The sequence below is a fragment of the Pseudonaja textilis genome, chromosome 2 (assembly GCF_049901715.1).
Source record: "Pseudonaja textilis isolate UNSWEBS1 chromosome 2, rPseTex1.2, whole genome shotgun sequence".
Taxonomy (NCBI): domain Eukaryota; kingdom Metazoa; phylum Chordata; class Lepidosauria; order Squamata; family Elapidae; genus Pseudonaja; species Pseudonaja textilis.
In genome coordinates, this window is record NC_141991.1 from 163,801,578 (window position 1) to 163,823,215 (window position 21,638).

General features: G+C 35.3%; 2 protein-coding genes across 10 annotated transcripts in view; both read right to left on the reverse strand.

Moving 5' to 3' along the window:
* GTF2E2 (general transcription factor IIE subunit 2) overlaps positions 1-2,153 on the reverse strand; it is a 47,149-nt gene extending 44,996 nt beyond the window's left edge. The window contains exon 1 of the mRNA XM_026712810.2: positions 1,978-2,153. The gene's annotated coding sequence lies outside the window, so the exon portion shown is untranslated. The remainder of the gene's footprint in view (positions 1-1,977) is intronic.
* Positions 2,154-4,058: 1,905 nt separating this feature from the next.
* The window catches only part of WRN (WRN RecQ like helicase), a 52,402-nt gene continuing 34,822 nt past the window's right edge, over positions 4,059-21,638 (reverse strand). For 6 of the 9 annotated variants that reach the window (XM_087926299.1, XM_026712805.2, XM_087926302.1 and 3 more), the window contains 12 exons: positions 20,705-20,852; positions 17,771-17,941; positions 17,592-17,686; positions 16,999-17,071; positions 15,713-15,789; positions 15,200-15,284; positions 14,315-14,427; positions 13,082-13,196; positions 11,490-11,624; positions 6,935-7,027; positions 5,549-5,686; positions 4,059-4,473 (listed from right to left, as the gene is read on the reverse strand). In XM_087926299.1, coding sequence (XP_087782425.1) covers positions 4,354-4,473; positions 5,549-5,686; positions 6,935-7,027; positions 11,490-11,624; positions 13,082-13,196; positions 14,315-14,427; positions 15,200-15,284; positions 15,713-15,789; positions 16,999-17,071; positions 17,592-17,686; positions 17,771-17,941; positions 20,705-20,852 — 1,363 coding nt within the window. In that variant the 3' untranslated portion in view covers positions 4,059-4,353. The remainder of the gene's footprint in view (positions 4,474-5,548; positions 5,687-6,934; positions 7,028-11,489; positions 11,625-13,081; positions 13,197-14,314; positions 14,428-15,199; positions 15,285-15,712; positions 15,790-16,998; positions 17,072-17,591; positions 17,687-17,770; positions 17,942-20,704; positions 20,853-21,638) is intronic. The other 3 variants (XM_087926300.1, XM_087926301.1, XM_087926306.1) reach the window with 1 other exon arrangement.

Genomic DNA, 21,638 nt, shown 5'->3' on the forward strand with positions numbered 1-21,638 from the left:
TCTTATATTGTTATTGCATGGCTCTATCTGTATACTAGAAGTTTATGAAAATAAAGCTCATTTATAGAATTTAAGAGAGCTGCATAACACCGCTGTTGAATGTTTTTCATAGCTACAGTAAATTCATAATGGGTACACAATACAGCCTTTAAGGTGATAATGAAGCAATTTCCAAAAGGCCAGCAAGCAAACAGTAGTGATTGAAGCTGGGAGATAATGTGCAAATAACAGGGCCTCATTTGTAACGATAGTAATTTCTGAATATAAACACACTTTCCCAAAAATAAAGGATTGCCATGAAAGATAGTTACAGTGAAGTACCGTTCACTAGTGCAGAACGTTTTTCAGGAATCCACATTCCAAACAAGTGCAAATATATTTTGGTAAAAGCAGTAGCGCAAGACAGGCAAAACTCAGTTTGAGAACTACATGTGCAATATAGATTAGACATTTTAGTGTAACAAGTTTTATTTTATTTGTATAGTCTTTTATTTGTGTTATGCCATACGTGTCTCAGTGGCAATTAAGGAGAACCTATCTTGCCAGAACCACACAACTACAAAACATGGATGCAGTTTTTAAACTGCATCAATAGAAAGGTCGGTTTACATTCTACTCGAGTACTGAGAATGTCATAGTGTAAAAAACGGATGGAGATAGTTGTTTTTGATAGTTGATAGATTGTTTTTGCAAAGAAAGCAACTTTTGAGAGATGTGTGTTTAAAAATTCGGTAGGACATTGGGACATTAAGGTCAAGATTGGAAAACAGGAAGGGTTTGCTATTCTGACAAGCAAGTCAGTTTGTGTAAGCAGATTAGCTGACAGTTTTAACCACAGTCTAACATATAGTAATTAACTGCTTGCCTCAATTTATTATGCTTATGCTGCTCAGATTGTAAGGAAACAGGAAATGTAGGTTAACAAATAAATCTAAAAAGGGACAAAAGGTAGTCTAGAAAAAGGGAAATGACCAAAAGATGGGGTGATAGATTAAACATGGGGAAGTTCATGGAGAGGGGAAACAGGCGGAGAAGATTGTGACTCTGTAGTCTTTGTCAAAGGGAGCTGCAGGAGAAGGATTTGTGCTTGGGGTGGAGGGAATGAAAAGCTGGACTGTGTGTGCCTACTTGCTAGCCATCCACTCTTGCAAGGACCTATTTTATAATAAACTGTTTACTGCCTCACTTCATAACTCTTGACAATTTCTGACTGGCCAGTCAGTTTCTCACAGTAGTACTCAGGCAACTTATTTTAGGTACAGTCAAGATCTGGAGTATATCTAAAAGATTGTTCTGCATAACAATTTGAGGATTCAAATTGTTATGGGCAATATGTTGACTCTGTAAACCGCTTTGAGAGGGCTGTAAAGCACTATAAAGCAGTATATAAGTCTAAGTGCTATTGCTATAAACGTCTGTTGTTCTGGGGGAGGGGGGAACGGACAAGAAACAAAAAATGGACATTTAATTTCGGCTGAACGTCCTAGTCATTCAGCTAGGGAACAAATTCTCCTTCGCAAAAGTTATTTAAAGCAGGGTTTGAGCCACCGTCCGTGGGAATTCTCTAAAGAGAGACATCTTGCTGAAGGAACTGCAGTGCATGAGAATCCTTTTAAATCTATGATCAAGACTTCCACGGAGATACTCCTGGTCAGAAAGGATTTCCGGCCGCTTCGCGGCCTCCCCTCACGAAACTACACGCCGCACAGCTCGAAGGCTCCCGCGAGCGTCCCGTGTTTAAAATGCGAAAGCGACGTTTCCTTGTTGACCTGCCCAGAATTCTCCCGTCTTCCGCTTTTCCCGTGGACCGCCCCTGTTTCCGAGGGGGCTGCTGAACTCCTCGGCCCCCTGAGGCAGTCGAGCTTCGCAACTCCGCACCCGAGGCGGCGGCACAACAACGTCGCCCCTCGCCCCTCTCCACCCGAACGGCTCCAATCCCGCCAACCCCACCCCGAGACCTCGCGCCAAGCCACTCACCTCGCGCATGAGGCGATTCCCAACGGCAAGAAGGAAAGCGGGCGAATCCGCGAAACCCACCGGCTCCTGCTTTCCGATTGGTTTAGCAGTTCCTATTTAAGGGCGCCCATCTTTCCTGTCGCTCTCGCTGGTCCATTGCATTTTGCGTCAGAGTTAAAGGAAAGGTCCGGAAGTAGGACTATTGCTATGGCAACAGGAAGTCCTTTGCGGAGCGAAATACTGCCCCCTTCTCCATAGGAGAAGAATTCGAGCTTGTTGAATTTTTTGTTTTCGCCGCGTTTAAGAGGTGTGGACTTCAGCTACCAGAATCTCCCGGGCAGCAAAAGCTTATATAGCCTGCCGAAAGGAGTACAGAAGTAATCAGTAAGAGTGATGATCGAGTGCTCTTAGATCTCAGAAGGAAGCAAATTCCATAGGAAGAATCCTCAGAGTGCAAACAATTTGGGGTAAAGCTACTAAAATGCTACTGTGCAAAATACAGTATTTGGCTTGGCTATGGCTATTTATATTCTAGTCTAGATATATTCTAGATATTTAGACATATCCTACATTTGTATATTAAACAGTCCCATTCAAGTCAAAAATTGATTTCCCCCACAACTGAAAAACCAGTAGGCCAGGGATGGGGAGCCCTTTACTCAGGAATTCTGGGAGTTGAAGTCCATAAGTGATAAAAGAGGCAAGTTTCCTTACCCCTGTTCTAGTCTGCTTCCCGCTGATCCCATTCACTTCCATGACTACACCATACCGCTATATGCTATAAATGCACAGAGAGGCTTTCATCTATCCTTCTCCAAAGTTATGTACATTTTGGAAAAAGTGATTAGAACTGACTGACTGAGGTTTCCAAGAAATCTTTGCATGTTTAAAAAAAAAAAAAACCCAGCCATATGAGTGGTTAGAATGCAGTACTGCAGGCTACTTCTGACTGCCAGCTTCCACCTGCTCATCCCATCAGCTCAAGGTTGACTCAGCCTTCCATCCTTCCCAGGTCAATAAAATGAGGACCCAGATTGTTGGGGGCAATATGCTGACACTGGAAACCACCGAGAAAGGGCTGTAAAGCATTGTGAAGCGGTTTATAAATCTAAGTGCTGAAATAAAACTTCTCTGAACCTAAGTTACATCATTCGAAAGCTTCTTTGTAATCAAATTTAGTAAAGCAATCATGGACTGACAAGGGCTTGATGGCTATTTGGTAGCATCCATTCATTTCGAAAGTCTATCACAATATTCAATGGGATAACTTTGTAGAGAAGTTTCCGTACAAGACACCCCATGTATGTATCTTGACTGCACCCCGCTTTACTATAACTCATTTTTCTCATAGGTATTATGGCTAGTCAGATACTAAGAATTCCTAAATGTTCTAGGTTGTTGTAAACCAGCTTCTATAAAATTATTTTCAGACAGAAAAATTAACTATAAATAATTGTAATAGTTTATCCATGAGCCATATACAGAACAGACAGGATAAATTTTAACAAGGGAGTGGGAGAAGGATAAAGATGAATTGTCAAGCTTGAATTTTTAAGGAGTCTATCATTTAAGGCTAGGAATGTAAAACATCTATTTCACCCAAGCAAATGGCAACAAAAATACTAGCCTCAAAAAAGCTAAGCAATCAAACTGGATTGCTCTCATCTCTCTTGGATGAGAGACCACCAGGAAATCCCAGGGTACTATAATAGATTATATCAAAATAATAATCACAGAAGGCAACAATGGCAAATTACTTACCTATTTTGTCCAAAAAAAACCCGACATATCCATCTGGTTATCAAGAGCTAATCTTCTCTTTTGAACAGAAACAATGAATTGAATCACAACTTTTAATGATAAACAAGTTTTATTTTTTGTAGGAAAGTGCCAAAAGTAATTGCAAAAAAAAAAAAAAGTTAACACTTTTAAAAAATTAAGTAGCATTGCACATGGTATTGTGCTTTTTAATATTATTTTTCATTGGAATGTCTTCCTTAAAAATAATGTATTACAAATAAAAAATATGGGCATGCCCATTTCATGAAAACATAGTTCTTTTAAATGTCAACATAGTATTTGAGAAGTCAGCTGCTTCTGAATACAGGTTCAGATATCCTCTTTAATAGGTGATTAAATCTGCGAAGGAACAATTCACATAAATATATAATACATAAATTGTGAAGAATATTCCATACAATGTGCACTCTGATTTAAACTATTACTCTTTTTCTTCTTTCTTTCCCTGGGCTCACTTCCAGAGTTTGATAAGTCCCATTAATTTTTCTGGAAGAGATGTTAATGGAAAACTCACTTGAGTGAGGCAGAACAAAGTAGAGGAATCTCATCTTCATGAAGTTGTTATGTGTAAAATACATTGTTGTGCCATTTCCAGTTTCAATTGAAGAGTCCTTTACTCCCTCCTCTGGACTTTTTAGATACTTTAACATGAGAAATTATTTCTTTTGATGTTCCAAACCACTCTGGTAATTTCCTCTTTGAAGGCTGACTTAACAGCTAGGGAAAAAAATCATTAATTTATTCTTTCATTAACTCGGTAATCATTACTCAGACAAGATACATATCAAATACAATCTTCCCAAATAGCGACATCTTTACACTATTGTATTCCACTTTTTAACCTGCTGGATGGTTTTATGTTTCGTGTGTGTGTGTGTGTGTGTGTGTGTGTGTATGTTTTCTTAAGTTTTCGCGGGTATTTACATGTATGGTATTCAGCTTTGTTCGAGTATGTTCCCACGTCATTGTAGTTGTGCTTTTAAAGTTGTAGCAACGTTTCAACAGAATCTCATCTGCCATCATCAGGCTTCTGTATTGTGTTCGTCAGATGAACACAATACAGAAGCCTGATGATGGCAGATGAGATTCTGCCGAAACGTTGCTACAACTTTAAAAGCACAACTACAATGACGTGGGAAAATACCCGAACAAAGCTGAATACTATATATATAGTCTTTTTCATATGTAAGTGCTTTCCTATCAACTTGTAAAACATACCTATGCCTATTTCCAAGTTGCCACGAGAAAGAGGGGGAGCATACAGCAAATAAAATCAGGAGCACATTCCAAGGTTATCTCACAAAGATTGTAACTTAGGCAACTGGGTATTCTGCCCGGCAAAAATCCTTTATAGGAGAATGTGATTGATGACACCCAGCCCCTTGAACGAATCTGAATTATGATGCACCCAGTAGGGTGGGGGAAGACAGGGTCAGAGTTGATTGTAAGAGTCGGCTTCATAAAGGTCACGCCAGCATGTCGCTTCTAAATAAATCTTTTGAAGTTTTTTGAAGCTTGGCTCAAGGCTTATGATTTAATTAGGGAATTTGCTGGAATCCTGACATTTCCAAAATAATCCCCCCTCCCCCCCCACCCCCACCCCCGGCAAGCAGCTTAGAAAGCAAAAGGAAGCCAAAAGTATAGCTTCTTGGGATAAGAACTTACATGTTATTTGATATTAAATGATCACATAAACTAAGAAAGGTACTAGAAACCTAGTTGTAAAATCAAATCAAATATATTCAACATATCATTAAGTTTGCCTAAGTCTGTTTTGGATGACATGAATTACCTGTGACTGGGAATCAGTAAACAGATCTTCCCCATCATTAGCTGAATTCTGATTCCATGAAGCCAATTCGTTAGCACTCTGATGATTCTGGACATCCTGTTTAGGATTAAGGACTTGCTCTTCCTTATTACATTGTATCTTTGGAAAAAGAGGAACCAGTTATAATCGTTCTGCTAATCTGCCTAATACAAAAGACTGACAAAATAGACTATAATTACAGTTAAAAACTTAAGAGTACTTCTCGCATAGCAAGGCAGATACAAACAGTATGTTTTTAAGAAGGTTGAAATGTTTATAAGTACTGCAAATTGGTTGGAGTGTAAAGGAGAAAGTTATGTATTTTTCTAAACAGTTTTTATTCTTTGTTTTGTTTTTTCGCCTTTTAATATTTATAAGCAACAATAAATAATTCTATCAATTATCCAGCTCAAGATAAAAATATTTATTATATTACATAATAATTCAATGCATTTTGCAATAATCTATTAATGCCACTGCCAATGCTTTAATTATACAATCCAAGCAACTTTTTCAATAATTTAACACCATACCCTCCATGACCCTGGAAAACTATTTTAAAGATCCACTAGCCCAATCTTTTGCCCATACAAAATGCATATGTAATATAGGAAACACTTTTCATTTATTCCAACTTTCAAAATATGACATATTGAGTATTTAAATAAAGATTCTAATGCAAAAGAACAAATTAATCTACTTTCTATTGTCCTGAAAATAATTACAGAACCAATGGATTAAACCTACAAAAAAAGAGAATTACTAGCTATCAAGAGGATTATGTTATGCGCCATGTTAAGTGTTGATTATTATTTTTTTTGCTATAAGTCTTCACCAGAGGCTAAAAAGTCATCTTCCAGCTCTATCTCATAGCTCTACCTTCACCTCAGAGCTGGTGGGAAGGTTTGTTGCTCAGCCTGTGTCAAGATGGCTTGTGAAGTTTTTTGCCAAAATGGCCAGCCAAAGAAGTGATGGATGTGCTCTCTCTCCCTTTCTCACGCTCTCTTTCCCTTTCTCACACACACGCACACACAAATCAAGTGAATATATTCCTTTCTGAAACTATCGGCTGGACGATCTGGGTGGCAAGTCATATCTGGCCAATGGGCTGTAGGTTTGCCAACCCTGACTCCAATGGATCTTGCACTGAGCAGGAGTTTGGACTAGATTACCTCCAATGTATTTTCTCACTTTAAAAAGTTATGATTCTAAGTTTGCATTTTGCATTCTATATTACAATCTTAGTTTATGTATTAATATGAATGTTTCCAATATTACAATTAAAAGAAATTCATTGATGGAGGCTCTGCAATATTTTTAGTATTGGTTTGTTTGGTATAACCAATGGATGATGTACTAGATAATTACCCAGGATAAAGAATCTGTACATGAGGCATTCTGCTTTATATTTCCAAAGGACTCGGAAATGGATTCCTGAATAAGTGGGTTCACTGAATCCTCCTGAAAAATTAAAGCAAATTCCATTAAAAGATCAAATTAAAGTTAGTTGTTATTAACATTAATATAAATAGCAGTGCATCAATTGGAATAAAATATTTGAAAACTACATTTGTAGTTACTTTTATTTTTAAATCCATATCTTGCACTTGTTTTAAATTGGACAATAACATGCTTCTTTTCATATGATTAAAAGTCATATAATCACAAAAACTATTTTACTAAGCAATAAATAAAACAGAAGAAAGCTCAGTATATTTTTGCTGTAACTAAAGGCCAGAAATAAAGCATTTCAACAATAGAATATTTATTTATAACTGCTTCATCTGAATTGTAATCTGTGCACTCAGATTGGGTTTGAACCGGCTCACAATCTTGTTTCAAAATTGAGAGAGATGACAGATATAAATTGTAATAGATCATTGAACAAAACAACCCAGAGTTCTCACTCAAGACACAAAATGACCAAGCTCAAATTATCCTATTTCACACATATTAGATGATCTCTGGCATAGGTTCTATTGCTGGAAAAAGTTGAAGGAAAGAAAGAAAGAGAATGACCAGCAACAAAATAGATGGATTAAGTTACAGTGACAGTAGGTGTAATGTTGAAACACCCGAAAACCAGGTTAGGGACAGATCATTATGGAGAAAATCTATCTGTGGTTGTTAGGGGTCCAAAAAAAAACAAAAACCCACTTGATCGCAGATTATCAATCAGTGCAAAACATATCCTTTTATCTAAAAAGCTGGTAGTCAAAGGCAACAAGGAATTCTATGCAGGTAATTTCTGGGTTGCCAATGGAGGAAAGAAACTTTCCTTTCTCTGCCAATATAACTGTCTCTCACAGACTTTATGTTTGAATAAGCGGACTAAGTATAAAAATTGTTTCTTTCCTAATATTTCATTTTCCTTATGTAGCTAAAAACACACAGTCACTTTCGCAATACTATATCCAACTGCTAACTCAGCATTTTTCTGGCTATATTAGAAGGTAAAATTAGAGTTCCTTCTACTACCAATAGGTGATATTGTTCTGAAATCATGTTTTACAATTCCTCCAAAGAATTCAAAATGTATTATAAATATACATAAGCTCATTTTGATTCTTTATGGATAGCCTGATGATATTTTGCTGTTCACTTTAACAAATATCAATATATTAAAAAATAAAAAGTTTAGGATGCATTTTAGCTCCATCAATCCTATGCACCATGGATGCCCTAAACTTGTTCTATGTGATAAGTAGTAAGATCTATGAAATATAAGAAGCTAGATGTCAGACAAGGTTTATGTAAACTGGTAAATGTTTTGTAATCTTGGGAAGTGAAGTTCAGAGTTCTTTCAGAACAGGTTATACACTCCTGTTCATGTATGTGCTCATGTATATGTGTGGGAGAGAATGCAGATGGTCATAGTAACAGCAACTTAGCTCATCTTTCTTTTGCATTAGCTTGATGCATTAGTTCTATACTAATTATATACATGATGTAGTAATTTTCCAGTACATGCATGGTGTTATTCTTAACATAACATGTAGTGTCATATTAATCGTGCTTTATTAATTACTTGTTCATTTCCAGAATCAGTAGACAGTGCTCTTTTTGATTCTTAAAGCCCTTATTAGTTTGAGCATCCTTCTCCCATAAGGCTACCTACCCCCAAAATATTGTTTAATTTACAGGCAAGGTTTTAGGCAGAAGAAAGTGGCCCTTCATACGTTAATAAGATTATTGAGGTCATAGTAACTAATAGAGAGATCTTCTCAGTGATAGTATCAAATTTGTCACTTAACAATCTCAATACTGCTTTCTTGCAAGATCAAATCCACTAGGTTTTCCCAAGTTTTGACGGATTAGTTTTTAAGATACTTAAATTCCTCTTCTTTTCTTTAGCTAGGAAGTCTATGAACATCACCAGCTCTGTTACTGTATGCCTTTTAGTTAATATGTAGTTTCAAAAGTTAGTCGCATTTATTAAGCTGTCTCAAAATATATGGGACATTAAAAGATACTAATTCCAATATAAAAATCAGGGTACAAGGATATGAAAGGACACCTGGGGTGGATAAGGAGATATTTCTGGCTCTATATGTATCTTTGACTTATGTACAGACAAAGAGATATAAATAAAAATATAGAGTACTAATTTATTGAACATACCGACATTCACTTATGAATATTTTGCAGTGCACAAAGACCAAAGCAGCTCTGGTTCCTTCTTTTTGGTTTTCAACTAGCAAATGAGCAATGCTATGTAAATAGTACTGTATAAACAACACAGCTGAATTTCAACTGATTAAATCAGCATATCAACCAACTAAACATTTAGCTGATTACTATTCTGACAAAGTTCATTTTATTCAATTCAATCTATAAATCAAAAGCATACTTATTTTAGAGGCCATTTAGGTTGTGTTACAATGGCAATAAGTTCTTTTGTTAAATACTTAGAGAAGCAATAGTCTAAGGAATGAAGAAAAGTAGACAATATTTTAGTCATTCTAGGCAGCTATGGAGTAAATATTAGCAAAAGATAAAAGTGTTGCTAGTTTATGAATGGAAAAAACTTTTATTCTCCTGTGCTAATCACATCAAGCTTTTTAATACATCTTTGTAACTTTGCCAATTATTTTCTTCACATAGAGATAACTGCATATTATGTTTGCTGACTTTCTCTCAGACTACAGACACAAGAGTGCACATTATAATCAATAGTCATTTGATACAGGGCATCAAATTACCAAGTCTTAATTGTATTATTGCTCCTTGCTAATTAGTCCTTGGGTATTTTAAAATTTGTTGGCTATCTAATTTCACATGCTCTTGAGAGCAGCAAACTGAGAAGCAAACCTAGCATTAATATACAAAAGCAGTTTGTTACATTTGCTTTCTTTATTTTTAAAAAATAGTATATCAAAAAGTGTGGGAATTTTTAATTTTAAAAAACCCAGCAATGCTGAGATATATCCTACTCTGGGCAAATTTTGGACAGCTGCTCTGGAAAAGAGCAAACTTTTTTATTTAATTAGACTGACAATAATATTACCAGAAGCACTTATGCAACTTAGCTTCAATAAAATCACTATATAACCAAATCTGATTACATAGCACTATGAGGCCATTATATCAGTTACCCAATAGCAAATACAATATATGCAACTACTGAAAATATCAAAAGGGAGAAGGAAGAAATTAAACAAAATAATTAACTGGGGGGAAAAGTACATCAAACTATTTAAAAGACTGGTTAACTATTTTAGTATTTATCCCTCATTCAAAAATAATATAGACAAAACATTGCATAGCTTTAATAAATGAATATTTCATAATATTTGGGGAATATTCCAAATATTTTATTTTAAAAACTCCTGTCAGGTAGCATCTTTCTTTACTTCTTACTTCATAAGATATCTCTATGGACCCTGATGTTTTTTTTCTTTCTTTCTATGACCCTTTCTTTCTAATTTGGGGTATGGTAAAATGAAGCTATTAGCCTCTAAGACTGAGTAGTTATGCAAGAGTTATATTAAATGGTGTACTTCAAGGCTACTACTATGATTGTCAAGTAAGGCTCAATGCTTTTAAAAGTTCCACGGCAGTACGTCAGTGCAGCTGATAAACATGCTTTTCCCCCCATAGAAATTCCATACATAAAAATTTAATTTCTGCCCATGACAAAATTCTGCATATTCTGATGTAATAACACAAAGATGAAAAAATGCAGGAGACCCAATTCTGTTTTGGGGAATGCTATATAGTTTTGATATAGGGGTTCTTGTCTAAGCCAAGTGAGAGTTTAAATATTTAAACACCTTGTCAAGGTCTCTCAAACTACAGATAGTCCTCGACTTACAACGAACCATTCATCTAGTGACTGTTCAAAATTACACCAGCACTGAAAAAAGTGTCTTACATTCAGTCCTAGTGCTTATGACTGTCATAACATCCACATAGTCCTATGATTAAAAATTGGATGCTTGGCAACCAACATGTATTTACAACAGTTGCAGAGACCTGGGATCATATGATCACCATCTGCGACCTTCCCAGTTGGCTTCCAACAAGCAATGGGGGAAGTCATATTTGCTTAATATGATTCATTTAACAACTACAATGGAAGTTCTGGTCCCAATTGTGGTTATATGTTGAGGGACTGCCTGTGTTATACATTATTATTATTCACAACTCATTCATTTGGGTTTCAGGTACTCTATCCCTATGCTGAAATCCAGTTTACTAGATGAGAAAAAAAAAGGAGACAGAATGAAAAACAAAAGGAAGTATTTGCCTTGAAACAGCAAAATAAGCCCAATTCAAAGTAAGTACAAACCATTATGAGCCAATAAGATGTAGCACATAAGCAGTGGTCAGTTTTTTATTCTTTTAAATTAAATTACTTTGATAGACTGCAACCCAATAAAGAAGTGTGGCTTTGCATATTAGGAGATGTTAAAAAGCTTACCATGGACCTACTCTTATCTTGAAACAATGAGTAAGTTTTATGTTTTTCTGATTCTGTCGGGGTGTTGTACTCCCTGTCCACCTGAAGGACTGTATCTGGCTGATCTCTCATTCCAGAATTCTTGAAGATGTCTGTCTGCAGAGTATCACAGAAACTGTTATTTTTTTAAAAAATTAAACACTGAACAAAGGAATAAACAACACTAGGAAGATATGTGAGATATAGATTAGTCCTCACTTAATGACCAGTCACTTAACAACTGTTGAAAGTTATGATGGTCCCCAAAAAGCTACTACTTACAACCCATCTTTGAATGTGTCACTTCTGCATCAACCCCTCCCTGCAGTCACATGACCACATTTTGGGCATTTGGCAATAGGCTTGCATGTTACACTGGTTGCAGAGAGAATTGCGATGTTTTTTCTGGTTTCTGGCAAAAAGCACCCATTCAGAAAGATGGATTAACAGTTGCAATGACTCACTTTGCAACTGTTGTTAAAACAGTCATAAAACCCAGGCAGGTCACATAGTGATTCACTTAAAAACCACAATAACTATGACCAAAATTCCAGGCTCAATTGTGGTTGTTAAGTGAGGACTACCTGTATATAAAACATCCTTGTACTGAACAGCTAGTTCCAGGTTATCTATTTGGACTAAAAAATCTGTGTTTGATCTGGGCATAGACTACAATACACGTTCCAAGCAGAGATATGTCAGGTCAAAAAAAAAAAATCAATCCCTTCAAACTTCCAAAATATTCACTTCTCTACATCCCTTCAGCCACCAATGACACTCTCAGCTTCAAACATAGGGTATCCAACAGTGCTGTACAACCCTCTCCCAATCTCCCAATCTCCCAATAAAGAAAAATTTGAAAAGGAGACCATGGTGGAATTATTGCATAGACCATGTTTGTAGCCAAAGACATTGACAATAGTTACAAGTAGGTCGGGAAAGAAAAATAGTGGGAAGATCAACAGGTGGACTAGTACACAAAGAAGAGAAAAGGGTGAAGAGCACCAAATACGAGAAGACTTCTTCAGGCCAGTGGAGCGCAGGGTGGTCAAGAGGGCAGAGATAGGGGGAGTGAGTGGAGGTGAAGCTGAAGTGCATCAAGCAATTGTAAAAGCAGACTGAATTTTGTTCATGTGACCCAAGGTGCACTGCAATGCCTATAACTTCAAGGACAAGATATGACTACCATTTGTTCAGTGCTATTGTAACTTTGAACAGTCGCTGAACAAATGGTTGTTAAGCAAGGATTACCTATAGAGCCGCAATGGAGCAGTGGTTAGAGTGCAGTACTGCAGGCTATTTCTGCTGACTGCAATTTGGCAGTTTGAATCCCACCAGGCCCAAGGTTGATTCAGCCTTTCATCCTTCTGAGGTCGGTAAAATGAGGACCCAGATTGTTGGTGGGCAATATGCTGACTCTGTAAACCACTTAGAGAGGGCTGTGAAATAGTATATAAGTCTAAGTGCTATTGCTATAGGCAAGAGGTTGAATAGCATGCTGCCAAATGTGATATTGGGTCTCCTTCTTAAAACTTAACAATTTAACTGTTAAATTGTATTTAATGATATCTGACCTGTAAATTATTTGTCTGGGAGAATTGTTTGATTACGTTTAAAAGAGGAGCCAACATGGTAGATTTTGCTTCAGAAATGCCATCAATTCTCTTCATAATTTCCACAGTTGTAGGTCTAAAAAAAAGTTACAGATATTACAGAAAGTCTTTGACTTTATTATTTTGAGTTTGATATATGAAGGTGAAAAAGGGGAAAAAAATGACCTATAAATACAGAAGGAGGGAGAATATGAAAGTACTTGCTGAAGAGCCTGAAAACAGAAGTTAAAAGATAAGCTAGCAAAGTTTATAATCCATTCCAAAGTTATATACATAACACTATGATTATTTTAGGGAGAATTCAGGCATATGCAGATGTGGGTATTGTGTGAATGGATCACTGAGCAATGCCTAACCACAGTTTCACTCTAAATAGTGTATTAACACCATGCAATGTTTCACTGCCAGTAGGAGTAAAGAGATTACTGGCTTCTGGTCTGCTTGACCACCTTTTATTTTACCTATATTATTACAAAATGAAATCTAAATTCATAGTTAGGATAATTATGATATTATTCATTTTATGTAATTTAAATCTTTTTTTTTTACTTTTGAGAAAAAAATCCCAAGGTGGTAAATTTAATAAATGCAGTTATGATGTATAATTGGCATCAATTTAAGGCTACTGATCTCAAGCACATTTGCTAAAGTAAAACAAAATTTTCAAATTTGTGTCAGTGTGAATCATTTGAATAGATTTAGAAGGATGAAACATCTTTAAAAGCATTCTATTTGAAACGTTATCAAAACAGGTGGTAAACACATTTTCCTCCTTTCTGTTATATTGTGGTCAAATAGATTTTCTAATTTTTAGAGATAATTACTTAGAAATTCTCAAACTGTGGGACAAGTCACTCCCAACAGGTCAAGAAAAAGGAAGATAGCAATTTTGTTAAGCAAATGAAAGTTTTTGGGTGGCAAGAGAAAAGCTATAAAAAAATCAATCTTCCCTCAGTTTTGATGATTGTAAGTTTGAGTTAGGACAGAAGCAAATGGTTTAATTTATTACTCAAACCTAATGCCAATGAAATTATTAGTTTATTCATATGGTGGAATGGGAAGACGAATTCATACAAATTCATTTAACATTTTAGGAGATGAGAATCCCTGACATTTCCCCAGCAAAATGATTCCTATTGTTCTCCAACATGTATCAAATGATGTTCATTCACTCACTTCAATGAAAATTCATACCTTATCACAGTCATGTCAAGCAGCACTTTATTTGTTGCAAGCACAGCTGGAGGGATATCTTTTTCACTGGCAAGTTTCTGCCTGGCTACCACTAATTTGCCATACAGTACAGTCTAAAAGAAACAAAAAAGGTTTACAAATTACTGCATGAAATGAAAAGGCAACATTATTTTAAAAATATCAATAAACAAACTTGCTATTCCATTTAAAAGATGTCTTTTTTTAAAAAAAAAAGAAAGGATGCAAATATAAACAAGAAATAAGAAGTAGGCTATCTATCAGGAGCATTACTCTTTCATTTTAATTCAGAATGGAATGCCATATCTAGGATGGCATTTTTAAATGTAGGCTTTTGTGCTTCTGAATTAGATTTATTTCCCAGCAACTGCTTATGCAAGTCCCTGGAGTTTTCTGGCAATATTTTTAAAAGTGGTTTATCCTTTCTAGAACTAAGAGGGAGTGACTGGCCCAAGGTCAACCAAATGGTTTCATGCTTCAGGTGGGACTAGAATTCAGTCTCAGTTTCTAGCCTGATGCCTTTAACCACTACACCAAACTATCTTTTTTAAGTTTCACTCAGATGTCATCCTGAGAGAGTCAAACAGATTAGCATGATGAAAACAGTGTCTTACTATCAGCCTTGTCCCTTTATATCTGTGCCATGATATTGCAACAATCTTCCAAAGCAAAATTCATTGCACAACAGTGTAATAATACTTTCCGCATTTTGACAAAAGAAACAGGGATCAATAAATGTCAAAGTGAGGAATGACTTAGTTTTCACTTTGATTAAAACTAAATCAATCTATTCATTATTATTTCTGTAATCATGAAAGAAACCCGATTCTCACATGAATCTAATCACCAAGTACTGGGTATACTAACCTGCAATTCCTTCTCCCTTTCAGATATAACAGTTTCTGTAGCACTCAGAGGGGTGCAAGGCAGTGATAACTGCACAGTGGCACTACTATTGAAAGAAAAACAGTTAAAACCTCTATTCAGTCAGTATATGTAGTAGCTGACAAATAAGAGCACATAAATGCTTTTATTTTCCTAGAATGGGCCAATAAATGAACCAAAAGCCTTGTGAAATGCTTATTGGATCAAAACAAGACATGCTTATGGCACAAGCTGGAGGAATAGACGGTGCTGTTAATCTTTCCACAAGGAATCAGCATGTTTTGTTTCTCTGAGAAAATTACTGCATTTTAAAGATATTCAGTGAAAAAGCCATTCCTAAATTTACTGTAAATTGATGACAGTAGCATCAGCAAATACCGTACAAACTTATTATAGAGTATTCCAATTTCAATCCACCCAACAGTCTCAACAGACGTTAATATGAAGAAATACAAAAAAACTACAAAAAAGAAAAACTAGTATTTTCAGAAATACCTTTTATCTGAAAGTGTACTCTGGCTGGACATCTTACTAATTTTTGAATAGGAAAACATTTCATGCACAGAAGTGTTCTTCAGTAACATAAAATTAAAAAAGAGAGAATATGGATGTGCATCTTATAATGTTTTTGGATACATTTAAATACAACATTTTAAAAAACATTTAACTATACAAGTACTTTAATAGGATTAGGACAAATCATATCACCACAGTTTGCTTGGGTTTCAATAACAGGAAGCATTAACTTTGAAGAGTAGAGAAATGTAAAGATAATACTGAAATAAATAAAATATGAAACTAATTATGTTACAGTTGAGTAAAAATGCCAATGCAGCCACAGTTGGCATCATCTGAGCCATAATACAGAACAGCCTCTTGACTTCTTAGGTAAGAATGAAAGCCAGCATCATTTCACAACCTAACCAGTTTAAATTTCTGAGTGTAAATTCTTATTTCAACCCCTTTTATTGAGCAACCAGAAATAGATACACATGTACCTATATCCTTTATAGATCATTTTGTATTTTGTACAATTTTGTCTGGCTTTCTGATGCCTACTGTATGAAATATCCTCCCCACGAGTTCCAACAGGCCTTAATTCTTTTTGCCTCCTGGAAGGCCTTAAAATGATGGTTCTTTCACCAAGCACTGTAATCAGATGAGACTGCAGCCCAAAGACTGGGAACTGTTAGCTGGTCATTGTTTTCTGGATGTTGCTTTTAATTATTTCCTTTATGTTCTTATTGTTATTTGTTATGAGCTTCACAGAGCTGTAATAAATGCTCACTGCTGATTTTATAATGAAACATTATTCTCTAATGAATCTCACAAGTAATTTGTCATTTACTTTCTTTTGTCATGAGTAACATTTCTTCTTTCAATAGTATCTTCTTAGTTTCATAGTATCTAGAATTATGGTTAATTTTACCAGGTAGCTTCACTTTTAACTCACAATTAACAAACATGATAGAGTCCTCTGAACTTCTATATACCAGACATATTCCATCTCAAACCCCCAAGAACACTGATTTCAACTAATTAATTTATGTTGCTAGATTTTTCCTCCAGCTGGAACATGATACATGCAGCTATCGGGAAAATAGTTTCAGTAAAGCTCTTTCAACCATTTCTAAATTCAGCAATTTTGTTTCCCTATAGAACAATAATTCCTCTATTAATGAGAGCTCATCTGTTATGTATTCATGCTGCTGCCGCCTCTGACTAAGAGATAATATCTCTAGGTTACCAGAAAAGATAAGTTTCTCTGATATAACACAGACCTGTTTCCTGAGTATTGACGGAGGTAACCCAGCACTGGAAACATGTCCTGCTTCTGCAGAGATTTGTTTGTAACTGCAAAGGGGAAGAAAAGGGAGTTTAGACCTCTTGAAAGCAAAAACCAGTCCCACAGTAAACATTCTTTGCAAAACATTCTGATTTAAACAATTCTGAATTTGAAGCATATTATCTCAAGCAACTTGGAAGGAAGTGCAAAGCTCAAAGCACAAGCTGAGCTCAAAAGAAAAAAAGATGGTTACAATCCAACCTGGCAAAAAGAGTTATGTACTACTACTTTCACACAATATAAAGCTCAACATGTTAAAGAAGGTACAGCTGCTTACTTGAACTTTCTAATGTTTTGTCAATTTACAAATAAAAACTAATTCTTAACCAGCAGCCTTGGAAAAACATTCAACTCTAAATATCCAGAGATTTGAAAGCACAAAATATATCACTTTAGCTGGCAAAGGATTCTGAGAATTGTAGAATCCAGAAATTTTGACTAGTCTAGAAACAAAACAAAAACGTCTCCCGGACAGATTGACAGAATGGCTTGAAATGCATGCACTTTAGAATCAGAAGACATAATCACCTTGGAGTAGGTTTCTTTAAGCATAGATCCTCATCAGATGGAAGTAAAAGGCTTTTCCTCTGCTCTTTTCTTGATTTACTGAGCCAGTCTTTACCCTGAGAGCAAAACAAATTACTTAATACACTGATGCCCCAAATTGTCACTTAACTAAGCACTTTGCCTGATGACTGCAAACCTACCTTCTCAGTAAGCATGCACATGACTGCAAATTTGTTTTGACCAGAAACTTCTTTAAGAAAACCCTCAAGCATGAGACGTCGGCCCAATGCCTTCCATGAGTGCTCTGGCCAATCTTTCCCACTTCCAAACAGACCATAAGTACGGAATTTGTCTGGGAGACGCTGAGAAGACTGGTTTAAAACAAAAAAGGCTAAACACTCAAGAATACAGTATTTATTCTTATTTAAAAGACACAATTCTCGCACAATTCTATACAAAGTCATCACTTAACAAGGCAGCCTTTCCATTATCCCATCAAGAAATATACATCTTTCTAATATTCAGAAAATGACGTCCTGTTCAAAGAGAACCAGTGTGATAAAAAGTAAACAAATTGTATTAGATTTCTTTGGAAAAAGGAGTTGCATAGGGGATTATATATTTATATTGATACTTCTTGGAAAGGAAGACCTTTTTTCCCCCAATATAGGCTAAATTGAAAATAGGAATAAAATAGATTAAAATCAATTCAAAATACATCACTGGAGGCAAGTTTGTTTTTTATCTAAGCTTTTTTTTTTAGAAAAGATAATCTGAAATGAAAAATTTTACACTTAACTATTAATTTGCTTAGCCTAACTGGAAGAATAAGAAGGCAGATCGAACTGGATCCTAAAAGCAAAGGCATTGAAACAATTTTTGTGAAACAACCTCCCACCTTCCCCTCCCCCGCCCAACAATTTATATCTTCAAGAATCCTCAAATCTTCAGTTGGATCAGGGAATGGATTTTGCTTTATCTACTACTCAACTGTACCCAGGTAAAGAATGTTCTGCATCTCAAACCTTGGGCTAAATTAGGACAAAAATGTAGTCTTATTCAATAGCATGTGCCTCTCTTCATTTTATTTCCTGGACTGTTAATGACTTTGCTAAAGTCTTGGGCCAGGACAGTATGGTTATCTAGCTGAATCCTGTTACCAGAAGCACATTTTGTACTGCAGCATTTTCACTATAAAAATCCTTTTGGTAATTTCTAAGCTACTACAAATGCCACATGGCCACATTATTCTTTCTCCCTTCCCCCTTTTCTGACAATGTTAATTTATGTGATCAAGGCATTTGAAATCATGGCTTAAAATTTCACTTTCAGAAAGGATGGTATCGGTTTGACTAGAAATTACCAGTATCTCTTAGTTGCTGGGCAGAGTATGTTAATGTTCTTCATGTTTTGTATGGATTGTATCCTATTGGTAACCTACTGATGAAATGTTAAAAAGCAGTAGTGAGAGCTTAATATGTTTGATGACCTTTTCTCCCAACAATAGTTTGCACCATCTTTCCAGATGCTCAAAGAGCAGATTTTTGATCAGGCTATGTATAGGGAAGATGAAGTATCCGTATTCCTCTCTACCTTCATTAGAAGTTTCTGCTAGAACAAAGAGCATTTAGTTACTGGAGAGATGCCAAATAGGTATCACTTTCATGTAGTTATTATTTTCTCTTTTAATACGTTTCTCTTGGCCGTGTTTCATTATTTTTATTTTTGCTCTGGTTTGTAACTCAATTTGGGCCTTAACAGAATGGGATGCATCATTTCACATGTCCACAAACACAAAGTGTTGGAAATTGGCAGCCTCAAAATGAAACAAAGAAACAAAACATCTCACAACTGCAGAAGCCATATTTTGAAAGTTTTGAACCTTCCTTTGTCTTAATAGGGATAGTGTAGGATTTCAGCTGAGGCAACTTTTTAATTTGAAAGTTCCCAGGAGAATTTGATCGCCACTGAAGATGGATTCAAATTTCAAATAACAGGTGAAATCTGATCTCTCTGGTGACTCACCTGAAATCTGTTTAGGAACACACCTGTGCTTATTTTTACCCAAAGTCTACTAAGTTGAACAAAACTGATGATAAAACAATTCTTCACAAGCCATGAGTGAACATGGTGTAAAGTAAACTATTTATATTTGGAAGTATGCTTTGTAAAGGACATTTCTAACTATCTTAATATTATTATCAAACCATTAAATACTTGTTACACATAGAAATAAAGCTACATAGAATAATATATTATATCTGAAATACTGTTAATTACAGTATTCAGTAAACCATAAAAAGCAAAAGGGGTATAGTTTCCTGTTATAGTAATTAAAGCAGTTTTTTAAACCATAAGCAGAAGAAACTTTGTGACATATTCTACAGTTAACACAGAAGATTAACTGAACATTAATTCTTTTCCTAAGGCATTTTTCAATTTCAGTTGAATGAAACAGTGAATAGCTCTTAAAATAGCCAATTTCATGCATACTGAATGACCAACCTTAAATAACTAATAGAATGAAATATTGCCATAACACTCTCTGACTATTCAAAGTGATTTTTATACATTTTTAGTACTGCATAATAGAAAGGGCTCTCAGTCATACACAGTATTTTTAAAAAGGAAAACTGGCAAGAAATTGTTGCACAGGATTTTATTTGAAACCATGCCCAATGCCCATGAGGGAAAAAAGCCTAAATGAGGGATTATGGAATGCAAAGAAGGGACATGAGAGGTGGCATTACTTCACTTAATCTGCCCTATGGTAGGGCAGATAAAAAGGTGAAAAGTAAAACATAAATTGTATTCATAGTAAAACATAAATTGTATTTATTAAAATTAAAACATTTAGTCAAACATGAAAGCTCTACAGAATGCACAAAGTTGTGAAAGAAAGTTTGTCACTGTTTAGCAAATAAAGGAATGGGACACAATCTTATGGATACTCTTTAACTCACAAACTTTGTTACCACAGTAAGTAGCACAGAGCTTATTCTTTCATATGTAATGAATAATACTGAATTAATAAGAAGTAGAAAAGCCTAGAATGCTTGCACTCCCAGACCCATCATTTGCCCCACTACCACGCAAACAACATTACCAAATTTGCATCAATTTACCATACTTACAGATCCTCTGAGAAACAGTATTGGAACCCCCATGCCAAATCTCTCCTTTAAATCACATACTGCAGACATCAGTTTGAATGCTTGCTGACCAAAATCTTCAAAACTGTCTTGAGTATCAATTACTGGAATACAACGAATGTTCCTAGAACTGCACCAAAATTATACATTGTTGATAACTAGTATCAAAAATATGAGGTGGGGGGAAGGTTATTTTTCCTTCTTATACAGGAACACACATTCAATCATTTGCATTACAAGCTCGCATAATTGGAAAAGCAACCTAGAAAATGCTTCTTTCCTAACCACTGAAATCATCAAGATCAATGGGCAAATTAGTCTTCATCCTTTTTATGCTTCTTGACACAACTGTATTGGTAAAAAACCTTCAAACCTATCTTTTTCAATATTCTCACAATTCTGTGACTCCCATTTCATCATTTTTCTTGGATATTAGTATGTTTGTTTCAATTGCGTTTGTTGATGTATAAATCTTTACAATTTTCTTTTTTCTTTTTTCTTTTTATTTAATTTTTTATTAAATCAACATTAAAAACAGTTGAACACAGTGAGACTTTCTTGGCCATCATTTTGGCCATACAAACTACAGCATAGAAATACATTTAAACATTATTTTTCCCTTTTTTCTTATGTTATTGATATAATGCTAGTTACATATTTGTTTCTATTTTCATTTATATACATTTATATACATATTTACAACCTGGCTTCTTATCCATCTCTTTTTTTTCTTTATAGTTTTTATATTCATATATTCATATCATATTTGTCCATTATATTTCAATTTCTTTAATTTACAGAACTTTTACTTTCATTCCTATAAAGCGTCAACAATTCCTTTTTTTCCCCAACTCCAGCCATTGATACATTTTACTCCAGACTTCATAGTACTCTGTCTCACCCTTATCCTTAATTT